The 17,179-nt window shown below is 45.5% G+C and overlaps 1 protein-coding gene across 1 annotated transcript; it reads left to right on the top strand.

Moving 5' to 3' along the window:
* Positions 1-7,000: 7,000 nt before the first annotated feature.
* Positions 7,001-15,622, top strand: LOC309869791 (keratin, type II cytoskeletal 3-like; the record flags this gene model as incomplete). The annotated part of the gene is made up of 9 exons (XM_082741426.1): positions 7,001-7,630; positions 8,717-8,937; positions 10,298-10,358; positions 11,012-11,107; positions 11,703-11,867; positions 11,969-12,094; positions 12,689-12,909; positions 14,210-14,244; positions 14,662-15,622. The coding sequence occupies 9 exons, from the start codon at positions 7,001-7,003 to the stop codon at positions 15,105-15,107; spliced, it is 2,001 nt and encodes a 666-aa protein (XP_082597552.1). The 3' UTR covers positions 15,108-15,622.
* Positions 15,623-17,179: the final 1,557 nt, after the last annotated feature.

Genomic DNA, 17,179 nt, shown 5'->3' with positions numbered 1-17,179 from the left:
CCCCTTTCCTCCCTTGCCCTTTTGTATTAAGATGACCAGTTTCATGTCTGTTCTTCATACTAGCATGGCAGGAACTCGAAGGGATGGATGTGTCTTCTTCGTCTTTGTGTGTCCCCATGCTCACAGTGTCTCTCACGTGACACTGTGAATTTTACTGAGCTAATGAGGTACTGGAAAAGGATAGGGTGGGCTCTTCAATGCAACGCTGTCCTGACATATTTCACAAAAACAACACGATTAAACAACTCATTGTTGTTCTGTACTTACTGGCGCAAGTCGTACGCCAGGTAATTTGCACGTGTCATTTCATTTAATCCTTACCATAGGAGGCAGGTAGTTATTATCCTCATTTTCTAGATGAGGAACCTGGGGCTTAGAGAGGCAGAGTAACACGCCTGGTCTCAGCAATGGAAGTGGTAGATCTGAGCCTCTAATCCAAAGCCTACACTTGCAACCACTGGAGTGAAGGGGGCTGGCTGACTTTGCCCTGTCTGGGATGCCCTCTCTTGTACTAGCTCCGGAGCATGGTGCTAACAGCTCTCTGGAGTCTCGAGGAGCCAGAAGCTCCAAACCTGGTTTGGTTCCAAACCAAACCTGAAGTTCCTAGGCGAGCAGGAGAAGTTTTTTTTCCAGCTTCCGAGGCCCCGTGAGGGGGGCAGGTCCACCTTCAACTCTAGAGAGTTCTGATCTCCAGTATAGAAGCCAGAGATCAACCAGGAAAAATAACCTTGATAATGATGGGTGTTTCTCTTTGATGCCAAAGAGGAATTCACAAGGTTTCAAACTATTTTCATTCATGCAAGTGGATACTTCCAGGCATGTCTGTCCATCACTTTCTGTGGGTGGGTTCTTTAAATGTCCAAGTGGACATTTCACTTTTCAGTCTGGGTGGTGTGATTTGACTTGCTGCAGCCCACATGAATCCATGACAGGATCTGGATAGCCTAATTAAAACCCTAGGTCTGGGACACCTGGGTGGCTCAGTCAGGTAAGCATTTAGCTCAGTTTATGATTCCAGGGTCCTGGGATGGAGTCCCACTTTGGGCTCCTGGCTCAGCAGGGAGCCGGGTTCTTCCTCTGCCTGCCCCTTCCCCTGTTTGTGCTCTCTCCCACTCTCTCTGAAAAATAAATAAATAAAATCTTAAAAAAACAAAACAAAACCCTAGGTCAGTCAGCTAATTGATTTGGGGCAAGTTAATTGACCTCACTAAGCTCGTGTCCTTATCTATGAAATGAGAGTGAAAATTCTGACTTTGTGGCATTTTTATGACCATTAGAAATTATACTCATAAACAGTTTAATTTCGTGCCTGGTGTATGGCAGGCACTCAGTCCACATTAGCTATTTTTATATCCTTTTTACAGATGTGTAAAAAGAGCAAAGATTAGAAAGAGGACATTCTTGTCACTAAAGCATAGCCCCCACAATTCTTGGAAGTATGCAGTAGCCCAATGAGTATTTGTTGACTGATGGGTGGACGGCATTACTGATGAGCCCCTGTAGTGGGAAACTGGCTTGGCCAGGCATGGAAGACTGGCTTTTATGGAACTCGCCATGCTGACACTGTGATTCCTTGCAATTGGATACAAAAATCATCAGACTTCAGTGCTTCATTGACCCTAAACTGGGCTACCCTTTAACATTCCTCCCTCTTTTAGCCTCTAGACTGGTATTTTCTAGGAAGGCTCTTACATCAACATCATCATCATCACAGGAGCTACCATATGCTGACCACTTGCCCTGTGGAGGGGTTTCTAATGCTACTTCCTCTAGTCCTCACAGCAAACTAATGAGGTGGTTATGCTAACACAAATTTAGAAAACAGAAAACCGAGGGCAGAGAGTAAAATGACTCACTGGAGGCATTGTTACTGGAAAACGGCAAGGCTGGGATTTGAGCACCTGCCTAACTCCAAGGTCTCCATGTTTTCCACCCCTCCACCCTGCAAAGAAAGAGAAAGAGAAGAGGTCATTTGAAGTCCAGAATATTCAGAATGCCAATGAAAAGGGACGAGGCCTTTCCCCCATGGTGCTTCCTGAGGGAAGGTCAAGGCAGCAAGACCATGGCTGGTGAGAGATCTGTGTAGACAGGAGAATTGGTCCTTGGGGACCTACTCCATTTTCCAGCATCCCAGAGCTCTTCTCCTAACTTCATCTACCTTCAGGCTTTAGTCTGCTCTCAGCTTCCTCTCTCATGCATGGAGCTTTCTCTTTGAGCATAAGACCGGTTTCTTTAACTTTATGCCTTAACCCCTTGGCTGCCCTATGTGCCCATTCTCATCCATTCCGGATGCATAGCTGAACTAGTGCTTCTGTAAGTGTGTACTGATAAGGGTTAAAATAGAAAGGTTTTGTTGTTAAGTTTGTTTGGGAAACTCTAATATAGTAAAAGTAAATTATTTTTTTCTATGTGACTTCTTAGGGCTTTTAAAGGAGAAGAATAAATGAAACAAGATGGGAATGGGAGGGAGACAAACCATAAGTGACTCTTAATCTCACAAAACAAACTGAGGGTTGCTGGGGGGAGGGGGTTTGGGAGAAGGGGGTGGGATTATGGACATTGGGGAGGGTATGTGCTTTGGTGAGTGCTGTGAAGTGTGTAAACCTGGTGATTCACAGACCTGTACCCTTGGGGATAAAAATATATGTTTATAAAAAATTAAAAAAAAAGTGCAAAAAAAAAATAAAATATCTAACTTGCTAGCTTCTGGGGATAAATAAACTGGAATATATGGATTTAAATTAAAAAACAAAAACAAACAAACAAAAAAACAAAACAAAAAAACTCCAAGGGAAAGCTATAGAATTTTCGTTTTCCAAACTTATTTGGCCAAAGAACTTTTTTTTTTTTTTAAATCAAGGCTATCTTGGGGGATAGTATTTGGCCCTAAATAAGCCCTGGGAGAGAATCCAGTATGAGATAAAGATTTAGGGGTGAGTTGAAGAGCACTGTAATCGAGTCTGGAGAGAAGACCAGAATTAGACTGAATTATGAGTGCTAATGTTACTAAGACTTAGTAACATAAGGATTTACCCACACTTAGATTTTTTTTCTTTTTTAATCAAACATTAGCTATAAAGGGAGCTAACCCTATGTGGTAATATGTATTTTTTGTTCATTTGTTAAATAAAGTTATTTCAGTAGCGATATTTCAATTTAATTATATTTTTTAAAGGTTTTTATTTTAATTTCATTTGGTTAATATGTAGTGTAATATTAGATTCTAGTGTGCAATATAGTGATTCAAGATTTACATACAACACCACCCAGTGCTTATCACAACAAGTGCTCATCACTTGTTTAAAAAACTGTGTATCTTACTGAAAGAAGGTGTTACTTGAATGATGGTTCACACACTGTGTAGTGTCCAATATAGGTTTTTATTTTAACATGGTAGAAAGTAGAACACGATGATAAATCTTAGTCCAGGGGCAGTATACCCAGAATGACTATTCATTTTTCTTTTTGGGGGGAAGACAATTTAATGATTATCTTGAAATTTGATCTGTGAATCTGCATATACAAAGGTCACATAACGATCACCCCTTCATCTTCAGCTCCCAGGTAGAGAGGGATGTCTGCATACTTTGACCTAGAGGTAGTGACTGCTACCTGAAGAATCTCAGGATTCGTTCCTCTACTCCCAATTATATTATGGGCAACTAATTCTTAAGCATTCTCATTGCAGTTGAACACTAGAGAACAATCTGTCTAGAGGAAATAACTCTGCTTGGTGACAATTCCCCCTAATTTATAGGTGAGGAAATAAGAATCCAGAGCACTCAGCCACTTGGCAACCTTGACATGGAAGGTTCTGCAAGGCAAGGGATTAGAAGAACTCAGACAGTTGGCAGCAGGCAGCACATTTAGACGCCACTGCTCTAAAAGATCCTGCAGTGAATAAGAGAAATATTGCCGAGGATGCTAACTAGTTATTTCCAGAAGCTTCAGTCAACTGCTGAGAAAACAATCTCAACTGGCTAAATAGGGTGATGCTTTGGCAGGCTCAGGAGATATGGATTAGGCAACCCAACCCAAACCTGTGTTTTTGTGACCTGCCCATTTCTCTCTCTATCCCTCTTCTCCAGCATATGCCAGGATGGAAGAGGTGAGCCACACTTAGGAGATTGCCACCCGCTGCCTCAGCACTAGAGCCAAGGGAGGGGAAGGGAATCAGAGTCACTGATGTCTGTTCTTGTTTGCTTTGGGCTCTCACCTGGGGATTCAGGAGAGCCTGTCTCAGCTTTCTTCTCAGGGAGGCATTTGATCTTCTGCTTTTAAGGGAGTTGCGGAGAATGTGAATAAAAACCTCACCAAGAAGGACTGACATTCAACTGACAGGTTGAGTAAGTGTCTCAAAGAAGAACCCAACAGAGATCCCCTTCATGGATTTTCTATGGAACGATAATGTTGATTTAAAAATCCAAATATTTGTTTCTGGGCCCCATTTAAATCTCCAAACAATCCCGCAAGTGAGGTAGAATCCTCATTTTACAAATAAGGAAAGAGAGACTCAAAGAAGTCAAGTACCTTGTCCAGGGTCACTAATGAGTGCAAGGTAGACAAGGGAATTGAACCAGGTCTTCTGAAGTTCATGATGAAAGGTCTTCTGTTAGACCACAATTACCTTACTCTTGTGTGGCATTTTATAATTTTCAAGGGACTTTCACTTATGTTATATCCTGTGAGGCTCCCTACAAACTACTGAGGTAGGAAAGGATTTGACAGATTAGAACACAGACTTAGTGTGTTAAATCACAACACAAGGTCATCGACACTAATCCCTCCTAGCAGAGGTCTTGCCCTCTACTATCCTGTCTTGGGTTTCTTACTCTTTACCCTCAGTCAGCTTTCTTTTCTTACTATCCTTTGGTGGGTTCCTCAGGGGTACAAAGTTGTTTTTGAGAACAGCCAAGGTTAAACTTATTTCCTTTCCCTGTGTCCCCAAGTAGGGTACTAGCAATAGTTTAGTGTACAGCCTCTTATTTGGAGTAAAAAGCCATACTACACATTTTATATTTATATATATATATATATAATTTATTTATTATAATATATTATTATACATAAACAATATATATTTATATATTTATATTTATAAATTTATTTATATATATATTTGTATATTTATATATACTTGCAACAGCCCATGGACTACTTGTTAATATAGTTGAGGAAAACAAAGCACATAAAAGTTAAGTAATTTGTCCAAAGTTAAAAAGCTGGTGAGTGGTGAAGCTGGGATTCTAACCAGGCAGACTGGCCCTAGACAAACCTGCAGAACAGAAAATTAAGAATTGGCTACAGAACGGTTAAAATTGCTTGACTTCAGGATCTTCAGAACTATCCTCTGCCCTAGAATGTTTTGTCTGAAAATCATCCCAGAAAGACAGTGTTCACTATTGATTTGATTGGAAATCTGGAGATATACCAGAGATACACCAAGCACTTATTTCTTGGGGAGTCTAGAATCACCTCCTACTCTGTCATATTTTATAGAGTCCTGAATGTGAATAGAAACCTGAGAACATATTCTTGCCATGTGTGGTATGGTTGGGTGTGGAGGGGGGTTGGCATAGGAATGGGGGATAATTGAGCTGTCAGAAGTTATAGCAATAATGTACCAGCATACCTATTCTACCACCTAGGGTCCTCCATCCTTCCTTCTCCTAAATCTCTGGGCTCAGATTAAATACCCATAGTTAGCCAGTGCATCCCAAACTTCCTTGGTCATAAGGATTACCTGAAGGGTTTGTTAAAAAATGTAGGCACTCAAGCCCTTCCTCTGAAGATTTGTATTCCTTAAGACTGGGGTGAGACCTCAGTCTAGATATTTATATTCTTAGGCACTGGTTATGGGTCAGTTAACACAAGTCAATGCTTACCCTATGCAAGAAGTTGGTGATTCAAAATGAGTCGGACTCATTCCCTTTCCTTGATGAGCTCAGGAGCCTACAGGCTGTACTGAAAATTAACATATAAGTTTATTTTAAGACATAGTGAGAAAAGTACAGGGTGTGGTGGGAAAACAAGGTGATGGAGGGGTTGGCAGATCTTAAGGCCATCAAATCTGACATAGCATGCACTCTTATCCTGAGATGAATGGGATCTTTCATTTTACTCCACCAGCCAACTGGAGGGTCCCCACATTGTGTCCTCTCTTTCTTCTGGATCCAGAAATCACCTCATGTGGGTCAAGGATGGTGGTGGGTCAAGGATGGTGGCAAAAGGGTATGGATGGTAGGTCAAAGATGGAGACTCCTCCCTATACCTGTCCTTTTCCACTTTCCAAGCCTCATACTTGTTTGCTTCATATATGACCCCCACTTTTCCCAAGGTCAGACATTTTATTTTGTTTTATTTCCCATGAACAGCACTGCTCAGCTCAAATGGCAGGCTGGCTTGAATGGATGCCCTTGGCTGAGGTGGTGCCAGACTGGACCTCTGCTTTCCCATTCCCCCACCCCAAGCCCTCTTCTGGACATTTCTCTGCAGCGGTGGGCATAGATGATATGTCACTGGGCTATGGTACTCTGGCATTGCAGGGAGGGATCCAGCTCACATGGAAGAATTTGTCTGGTCCTCACCTCTGTGTCATGGAGTTCCATGGGTCGTAAGACCCTGGTGTCAAAACCCAATTCATTCTGCTGGATCAGGTGCTGTCTGAGTTCCCTAAGCCCCCTGAGGAAATCACAGAGAAGAAGAGAGGAGAGTTCCAGTCTTTTGTCAACTGTGGCAAGTTTGGGTGATTAAGCTAAAAAAGCAAAGTCATTTTGGTCCAGAGGATTAGTTTGGAGGTGTGTTGCAAGTCTACAAGTAACTTATTGCCTGGGAGGCAAACCAAACCCAAGATGACTCTCAGCTAATTGCTTGCCTTTCCTTGTGCCAAGCCTAGCTCTCTGGTATATAAAGGCCACCCTCCTCTTTGTCCCCATCCTCTGCCTTCACCCCTCTCAGCCCTTGCTAAGTGATTGCTAGCTGACCTCCAAGCTCTCTCACCATGAACAGACAAGTCTGCAAGACATCTGGTGGCAGCAGCCATGGATTCTCGGGTCGCTCTGCCGTGGTCTCCGGCAGCAGCAGGATGAGCTGTGTGGCCCGCTCTGGGGGAGCTGGCGGAGGAGCCTGTGGGTTCCGGGCTGGAGCAGGCGGCTTTGGCAGTCGCAGCCTCTACAGCCTGGGTGGCAACAAGAGCATCTCCATCAGTGTGGCTGGTGGCTCCCGGGCTGGTGGCTTTGGGGGAGGGCGTAGCAGCTGTGGCAGTGGCTTTGGAGGTGGCTTTGGAGGTGGCTTTGGAGGTGGCTATGGAGGTGGCTATGGTGGTGGCTTTGGTGGTGGTAGAGGAATGGGAGGTGGCTTTGGAGGAGCTGGTGGCTTAGGAGGGGCTGGTGGCTTTGGTGGAGCCGGTGGTTTTGGTGGGCCTGGTGGCTTTGGTGGGCTTGGTGGCTTTGGTGGGCCTGGTGGCTTTGGTCCTGGTGGCTTCCCCGGAGGAATCCAGGAAGTGACTGTCAACCAGAGCCTCCTGCAGCCCCTCAATGTGGAGATTGACCCCCAGATTGGACAAATAAAGACCCAGGAGCGGGAGCAGATCAAGACCCTCAACAACAAGTTTGCCTCCTTTATTGACAAGGTGAGGACAGAGCTCAGAGGTGCCACGGAAGGTTTTGACTGCCTAGGGTGTTGGTGTATGAAGACACCAGGGGGATCTGCTAGGTTTATAGGCAGGGGTATTAGCTTCCTGTCCTGGTTTTGCCTTGGGCCCTTCAGGAGAGCAGGCATGCTCTTGCTCTTCAGGCCCTATTTTCCCCGCTGTAAAATAGGGAAAGGATTCTAGCTTCTGATTTTCTTCTAGGGATAGGACTAGGGAAAATGAAGTGAGGGTCCAAACTTGTTTGTTGTCATTTGAAGAACAGGGCATTAGTCACGAAATCATTATAGTTAACATTCAATTTCTCTTGAAAAGCAACTTCCTGATAATATAAACTAGCTGGTAATCAAACTTGTATTAGTAAGAATCTTGGGACTGCCTCTCAGTGATGAGTGTTGGCAACTGATTTATCATCTGAATGGGCTTGCATTTTAACTGATATTAATTTGTGTTGTCTATGCTGGGGCAAGGAAGGGTGTGCTGGGTCTGGGATAATAAGCCTGGGGTTTGAAGTTAAACCCAGATCAGCTATATGCTGAGTAACTGAAGGGGGAAAAAAACTAGAGGAAATATGAAACAACTTAGGAAAAGTTAGACCCTGTTGACTGTTTTCACTGCCTATAGGATGGTAAAATTTTCACTTAAAAGCAATTATAAGTAACTTTATTTATGCCTATCTTCTGTACTTGTGTTCTGAAGGATCACCATAGACTAGGGCAGTGATGGCTGTGACTCTTACTTAGCTTGGTCACTTAGTAGTCAGGTCAGTTTGGGCAACTTAAACTGTTTAAGATTCCATTTACTATGTACAAAGGGATAATAACACTTCCTTTTTAGGTGGTGGTGAGGATTAAATGAGATAGAATAAGTGAAAATGGTAGGTACAGAGTAAACAATACATTGTGTCTCTCCCTTGTCTAAATTCTCATTCTTCTCAGTTAAAAAAACCTCCAGAGGCTACTGCAGATTGGAGAACTGGGTTCATTTCCACATCTCCACTCTTTGGGATGCATGGTCCCACTTACCCAACTCAAGAGGCTAATTCCTTTTCTTTTTCACCTGATACAGGTGCGGTTCTTGGAACAGCAGAACAAGGTCCTGGAGACCAAATGGGAGCTGCTCCAGCAACAGACCACAGGCTCTGGCTCAGGACCCAACAACTTGGAGCCTTTCTTTGAATCCTACATCAGCTTCCTGCGCAGGCAGTTGGATTTGGCTCTGGGGGAGAGAGGGAACTTGGAAGGAGAGCTGAAGAACATGCAGGACCTTGTGGAAGACTTCAAAAAGAAGTAAGGGCCTCAACTGGGGAGTTACCCCTTATGGGGGATTAGCAGGGAGTTGTAGCCCCAGCTTGAGATTTTAACTGTTCCAGATTGTACCTTCAGTCAATACTCTTAGATGGACTTGCTGAGTGAGGCATGACCAAGCGGAAGGGGATAAGAGGGTGGGGACTGAGACTTCAAGGTGGTTGATTATGACAGATTTTTCAGGCTTCAGGGACCCCTCCTGCACTAGTCTAGTTGGATAAGAGAATCTACCCAGAGAGAGTCTGCCCTTCACACTTACTGTACATAGGGATCACCTTGGAAGCTTGTCAGAAATGCACATTCCTGTGCTCTGGTTCCTAGATATTCTGAATCAGTAGGTGTGGGGCAGGTCCCAGGGGTCTGAGTGCCCCACAGCACCAGGAGTTCCTGGCAGATGCTCTAGGGCCACACTTTGTAAAGTACTCTTTCAATGTGCCCAATACCCTGTCTCTGGAGCTTCAATCAGCCCCCTTGGGGCTGTAGTTGACACCATCTGAGGTCTGTAAGAGGTAAATTTGGCCTCTCAAGGTGGGGAGGGAGCTCCGGACATAACCAGGGTCAGGACCCACAGGGTGGGCACACCTGTTCTGAGGAGGCCCCATTCCCGTTTAACTGCACAAACCTGGCGGACACCCAGGCTCTGTGCTGAGCACTGGGAATCCAGTGGCAACTCAGATTGACATTGCTCAGACATCTCTTCTCCTGGAACCATTCCATTTTTCAATCTTCCTGAGATCTAGACCCCTGGTGGGAGATTATTGTCATGAATAAGCAGGAATCTCATAACCTTGATGCAGTCAGAAGACATGAATTTATTCTTAACCCAAATTCCATAAGAAGCAACTCTAATTAATGAAAAGAAGTGGAACAGAGGCAGAAAACCTGGTCTGAGCAAATACCTCTCTGGGTCTCATATACACATCTTACGCTTTGTGATGTCTGCCAGAGCCAGGCAAGTAGTCAGGCTCCTTGAAGTCTTCTCCCACTCTGCCTACCCACACTTCAGCCTATCACCAGGACTTGGGGGGTGAGACAGTGGCCTCAGCTCTGAGAGGCCTCTAAGCCAGACTGGCTACATAATTCTGGGGGTTCAGTGCAAAATGAAAATGCAGGGCCCTTGTTAAAAAAATTACTAAGAATTTCAAGATGGCCCTAGCAGAGCATTAGACTGAATGAATGTGAGGACCTTCTGAACCTAGGGCCCTGTATAACTGCACAGGTCACATGAAGCTTGTCTTGTCTCTGGGTGAGTGGATTCTGTGTGAGTACTTGGGACCCTCTCTCTCTCTCTCTTTTGCTTTGGGAATGTCACTGTCCAAATGTGTGCTTCTTTCTGTACCAGGTATGAAGATGAGATTAACAAGCGCAATGCGGCTGAGAATGAGTTTGTGGGGCTCAAGAAGGTAAGAGAGCTGGGAAGAAAATGATGAGGCTTTATTTCTGAGCACTAACCCATGGAGTCAGCTGCTCTGGAGCATAAGGACCCTATGCTGTGTGTGGGGTTTACATTTCTCCTTACATTTTTGGAAACAAAGGAACCTGCTCTAAATACATTACTGGTGAGGGAGACATCTTACAATGCTACTGTGATTAATGAATTGATTAGTAATGTGAACTAATGAAGGTTTTATGTGTAGCATTAATCAAGGTCTTCAGCCTACCAGAGCACCTTGGATGTTATTAATAATAACAATCATCCAGTAGATCATCATAAAGATGAGGTAGTGAGAAGAATATCCTCATTTCTATTCAGAAGGTTGGTTATATAGCACCCCAAACCCAAAGTCACAATTAGATAAATGTGATTTTTCCACCCTTACTCCAGTGTCTTGCTAGTGGTGTATATCTTATTAAAGCATTGGGGTTTAACTGGTCAAGGCATATAAGGGAAGAAAACCACTTTGATCTTCTTTTAGAAGGAAAAGTGAAGAGTGGAAATTAGGAGAACAGGGGAAGGACAAGGAGGAGGGACAAAGGCTTAGGAAAGAGCTGTGGTGTTTGGGGTAGAGTGGGTCATCCTGCTGGGTTTCTAATTTCCTGCCTTCACACCCTGTAGGATGTGGATGCGGCGTACATGAACAAGGTGGAGCTGCAGGCCAAGGTGGACAGCCTGACAGATGAACTGAACTTCTTGAGGACCCTCTATGAGATGGTGATTTTTTGATTCCTTGGTTTGCCAAGGTCCAGAGCCTTCCTGTCTGCATTTTCCCAGACATGCTTCCTGAGTAGGACTTTAGGGGATAGTCAAGTGGCAGAACTTGCCTAAAACAAGCAACAGGGCTCGGAACTCAGCTATGCTCCACCCAGAAAATGCTAACTTTGCTTTCCCAGCCTGCATAGACCTGAACCATAGGGCCAAGATCCCTCTTTGTCTTTGTTTTCCCTCTGTTCTCAGTCGATTTTGCTCTATACTTTCCCTCTGGTCCTATACCATTATCATAGATAGCTCCTTCAGATTACTTCTTCCTACTGTAGTCCCATGGAAACCTACACAGTCGGGCTCACTGCCTGATACTCTCAGGCTGACAACATGATTGTATTTGCACATTTGCCTTTCTCTTTAACTTTGTTGTCTAGGATCACTTAGGCTATAGCCAGGCCTGAAACGCAAGCTTAGTTTTCTAACTGTCCCATTCCTGGGCCCACTGTTGGGATATCTTTGCTGGCAAAAGATTCTTGGACTTCTTCATTCCCAGCATCTTCTGGGACCAAGGGGTGGTGAAAATGACCATCCATGTTCCCCATAGGAACTGTCTCAGATGCAGAGTCATGTCAGTGATACGTCCGTTGTCCTGTCCATGGACAACAACCGCTGCCTGGACCTGGACAGCATCATTGCCGAAGTCAAGGCCCAGTACGAGGACATTGCCCAAAGGAGCAAGGCAGAGGCTGAGGCACTGTACCAGACCAAGGTGGGAGCCTTCTCCTTGCCCTCATAGTCTAGGTTTAGGTCTTGCTGACCAAGAATGTTCTAATCCTGCAAAACTATGTTGATTGGTTTCCCCTCTGTCAGCTTGGGGAACTGCAGACCACCGCCGGAAGGCATGGGGATGACCTGAAGAACACTAAGAGTGAGATCATGGAACTCAACAGGGTGATCCAGAGGCTGCGGGCTGAGATTGAGAATGTTAAGAAGCAGGTGGGTCCGGACCTAATGGAGAGATCCTGGAGGTCCTCTGGGTCTTGAAGAGAAAGAGAAGCAACGATTATGCCTCTGCTACATGCTTTCTCTGTCCTTTAATATGTGTCATTTGTGGGGTAGCTGGGAGAGTCCATCCTCCCAGAGATTCTTTCTTGAATCTGAGCTTCTTGGAAAGTTCCCTAAGGAGAGATGGTTGCTCATTCTGGCTTTCCCAGCAAATCTTGCAACTGTAGGAATGGCTTTAAACACTTGGTTTCAGTAGGATCTGCCTTCAGTGAACTATTTATCATGCACTTCACATAACCTCATTGGCTAATTTGTATTACTGGACCAAAGTGATTAATTAGGCAAGGGAGTTTTTAACAGTCTTGCAAAAAACAAAAAGCCAAAAAAAACCAAAAAAACCACCCAGTTATTAGACCATTACTCCCTTTACCAGCAAATCAATGTTCCTCTGCTTGATGAGACATGAGTTAATTTCAGTGGGGTGTGGGACGGGGGTGTGGGACAGGGAAGAGAACTTTCAGGAAGGATCAGCTGTTTGTTTCTTGGTCACTATGCTAATTGGTCTCCTACCTCTTCCTGTCCTAGAATGCCAACCTGCAGGCGGCCATTGCTGAAGCTGAGCAGCGTGGGGAGATGGCCCTCAAGGATGCCAATGCCAAGCTCCAAGGCTTGCAGACTGCCCTACAGAAGGCCAAGGATGACCTGGCCCGGCTGCTGAAAGAATACCAGGAGTTGATGAATGTGAAGCTAGCACTGGATGTGGAAATTGCCACCTACAGGAAGCTGTTGGAGGGCGAGGAGTGCAGGTGAGGTGCTGTGGGGTCAGCATTCTCCTGAAAGGATTTTAGAGTGACCTTTTATAACAAAGAAAGAGAAAAAGATGATTGGAGAGGACAACCCAAACAAAGGGTAAGGTATCTCCTGAATGACGGAATTTAGAATTCAAGTGCCCCCATTTTTTTGTCAATCAAGATCATCCAGTTCTCCAGTTTACTGTGGCCAATGGTGTTGTATTACATAGCTCTGTTGATCTTCTTTATGAGCAATGAGTAAGGAGGAGTGCTTTGGGGTTATAACAAAAGTTACAGTGCTGTCCACTGAACTTCCTGAGATGACAGGAATGCTCTATGTGCTGTCTAATACAGTAGCTATTACTCATTTGAGTATTGAAATGTGGCTAGTGAAACTGAGGAATTGAGTTTTACACTTAATTTAATTTTAATAAAGTTGGCTAGCTTCAAGTGGCTAGCAGTTACCATATTGGACAGCACAGTACAGACAGTCCTGTAGCCCTCCACCCCTGAGACTGAATCCATAGGGAAAGTGGCTGGTGCACACACACTCTGGAAAATATAGCACAGTATCAAGTAGCAGATAAGGGTTTAGTGAATGGATATCAAATGCCAAAGGACTGTCAAGGCTCGAGAGATCTTTCTGCTGAAAGCTGCTCTATGTATCCTGTCCTCAGACATCTTCCAATTTGATGGAAAAAGCAGAGCTCAGGTGTGAGAAGGAAACTTAAGGATTTTTTTTTATAAGTTTCTATGAAAAGGAGTGGGAGTGATGATGGTGCTATGTGTACTGGGAATTGCAGGATGAGGGTGAAGTGGTCAACAACAGTAGGTCCCACACTGGTAAGGTGTGCAGACATGCTCCACGTCTTCTCAGATATGTGGACATGCCTTCTCCATGAAAAAGAACAAGGCATAGAAAGATGGGTTGTGTGGGCGGGACATTTTCAAACTCATCATGTGTTGAGTGTCAGCCCCTCTCACATTTTACCCATCTGAACCACTAAAGGGCTAACCAACTGGGAGTTGGGTGTTGAGCAGTTGACTTGGAACAGATGCTCTGGAAACTAAGGGAAAGAGGATAGACAGATGGAGAAATAGAGGGTGGCTGGTGAAGCTCCTGAACACCTCAACTCCCCAGAAGCAGGCTCTTTTCTTGGGGATACTGGGTCATAGAGACACTTGGAATAGCCTTTCTTCCCCTGGGGGCTTGACCCCTCATGGAGGTGTGTGACTCCCAAGGTTATGAACCCTCAGCTTTGTGGCTAATGACTCATGGCAGAAATAATGCATGTTTCCTTCTTTTCCTTTTTAGGATGTCCGGAGAGTGTCAGAGTGCTGTGAGCATTTGTAAGTAGCCCTTCAAAACTTTCTCCCTGGGTTGCAAAAAGGGTGACCAGGAACTCCTTCACTGCCAGCCTACAGCAGGACAGCTTGACCCCTGCAAGGAGGCCAGGCCACCAAAGAGTGCCAGAGTCTCAGGCTATGGCCACACAATCCCTTGCTAGCATAAGCAGGGAAACTCTAAGGCCAAAGCTAAAATGCCTGTGGTTTTGGAGAGTTCCCAAGATTGGAGAACCAGAAATTTCTGTGGATGCTGCTGGCTCTTGTTCTTGGGGGACACCAGAGGGCCAGGCTCACTCTTATCATTTACCAGCTTAGCCCTCAGAGAAGTTGAGTATCTTTCTCAAATTTGCACAGCTAAGCAGGGTAGAGCTGTGATCCAGACCCGGGCCTTTGCCTGAACTGAGTACCTCTTCTCCACAGCAGTGGTCAGCAATGTCACCAGCACAAGCAGCAGCTCTGGTGGAAGCCGTGGAGGGTTCAGTGGCAGCAGCAGCGGTGGCTACAGAGGCAGCGGCAGCAGCAGCAGAGGCAACAGTGGTGGCTACGGAGGGGTCAGTGGCAGCAGTGGCAGCGGCTACGGGATCAGCAGTGGCAGCAGTGGGGGCTACCAGAGTGGCAGCAGTGGGGGCTACCAGAGTGGCAGCAGTGGGGGCTACCAGAGTGGCAGCAGTGGGGGCTACCAGAGTGGTAGCAGTGGGAGCAGGCTTAGTAGCGGAAGCAGCACCTCTGTGAGTCAGAGTGGAATTGGCTCCAGCTCTGGTGGCATCCACACCTCAGGAGGCAGCAGCTATAAGTCTGGCAGTGGAGGCAGCACTGGGATCCGCTTCTCCCAGACCACCAGCTCAAGTCAGCACTGCTCCAAGTGATCTTCTGGAGTTAAGTGTCTGTGCCCACTCCCAACCCTCTCAGCCTGCCCACAGCACTTCCCACTCTGCTTGGCATCAACAAATGCCAAACTCAACCTCGCTTTTCTTCAAGTTCCCTGGAGAAAGGGCTGAACTTCTTGGCTCCTCCATCTTCAGATCTCTCCTAAGCCAGGGAGGTCTAGCTGCTCATCTCAGATGACGATGCCCCTGACGATGGTAATGATACCTGAGCCCAAACTCCTGTGGGCCTTCCCAGCCTGGCCTGTTCCACCCTGGCCCATCTGCCTCTCTCACTGGAAGCTGATGGCCTGAAGCAGGCATATATCAGCCCTGCTGAGGAAGGGAGTGCTGGAGGGTGAATGGTTAAGTTCTCTGGACTGTTGGTTTGCAGGGTGCCCTCCCACATTTGGGCATCATGTCCTAACTTATCTCTGTCCCTTTAATTCCCCAACTGTGGATCCTCTGGTGATGATCATGTTGCATTTTCTTTTCTCAATAAATTGCACTGTATTTCACATTCTGGTGTTTGGCTTTCATTCAAGGGGTCATAGAATAGACCGAGATCCAAGAGTGGAGAGAAATCAGGTGTGGATGGTGGTCTTCCAAAGTTCAGTGGTGGGTATAAAGGATACTCAGTAGTTTTGGCTTCTCCATTATCAGTTTAGCCAGGTTCTTGTGATAGGTCAGCCCAAGAGTATTTATGTTGCTTAAGTGGGGGCCCCCATTCCCAAGGAGGTCTTCCCATCCATCCTCCCTGCCTCTGAGCAGGCCTCTGGGATCCAGTTTTGGAAAAAATAGTTTTACAGTTCATCAAGGGAATAGATTCTACAGGGAGTGCAGCCCCTTTTCTTCAACTCTCATGCCAGCCAGACACAGCACATTCTCTTTTATTAATTAATTTATTTAATTTCTTTTCAGTGTAACAGAATTCATTGTTTATGCACCACACCCAGTGCTCCATGCAATATGTGCCCTCCATAATACCCACCACCTGGCTCCCCCAACCTTACAGCCCCCGCTCCTTCAAAACCCTCAGATTGTTTTTCAGAGTCCATTGTCTCTCATGGTTCACCTCCCCTTCCAATTTCCCTCAACTCCCTTCTCCTCTCCATTTCCCCATGTCCTCCGTGTTATCTCTTCTGCTCCACAAATAAGTGAAACAATATGATAATTGACTCTCTCTGCTTGACTTATTTCACTCAGCATAACATGGACGGAACTGAAAGAGATTATGTTGAGTGAAATAAGCACAGCACATTCTCTTGCTGAAAACACAGCTCTTGGAGTCTGGAGGGGTCAATACATAAACACCCTCTTTTCCCTGGCCAGGTTCTGAGCCAGTTAAAAAATAAAACAAAGGAATGAGCAAATGGAGACCCAATATTGCTTTTATTACCAACAAAGACGATACTGGTGAATACAGTTTATACCTCTGATGGAATGGGTTTCTTAATACAGGACCTCAGGATTAGGCCAGATTTCCCACCTGGGCAGACATAATATAGGGCCATTATTGCCTTCCCTGAAATATAGCAGCCCTGGTCTCAAGACTTGGAGGAGACTAATTTTAAAGTTCCCACTTGAGAGTGTAATAGATCCTTGCTGGTTTTTTTCAAGGCCTGCTGGCAGGAGGTAGCCCCTTCCCCATTTACTCGTGGCACAGTTCTGGGTACTGTGGGAGCAGGACAGGCCACCTGGTTTGTTGCTCTTACTGGTCTTTTGGAGACCTTACAAGAAGCATCGCCAATTCCTAGGAAGACATCCCAGATACTCTGCTCCTTGCGTTGCCTAACTTCCTGGGTAGAGGCTGACGGCACTGCACTAACCCAGCTCTCATCAGACTGAAGAAGCAGGGTTTGGGGATGGTTGCGCAGACCCTTATCCATCATTCCATGTGTGGAGAGTTTGTTCCTAAGTGTTGTCTTAGGGCTCTGCACAGCATGTGGGACATGCAGTGAACATTTCAGGGGTTAACTGAAAGAATGAGGAGAGTGGTAAGAGCAGGACCTTCCTTCCCTCAGCCTGGAATAAGTCACACCCCAAGCAGGATGAAGCCAAAAGTTGACAGTGAG

The sequence above is a fragment of the Mustela nivalis genome, assembly GCF_964662115.1.
Source record: "Mustela nivalis genome assembly, chromosome: 7".
NCBI classification, from domain to species: Eukaryota; Metazoa; Chordata; class Mammalia; order Carnivora; family Mustelidae; genus Mustela; species Mustela nivalis.
Note: the sequence above shows the minus strand (reverse complement) of the source record. Positions and strands in the feature narration are given on the sequence as shown.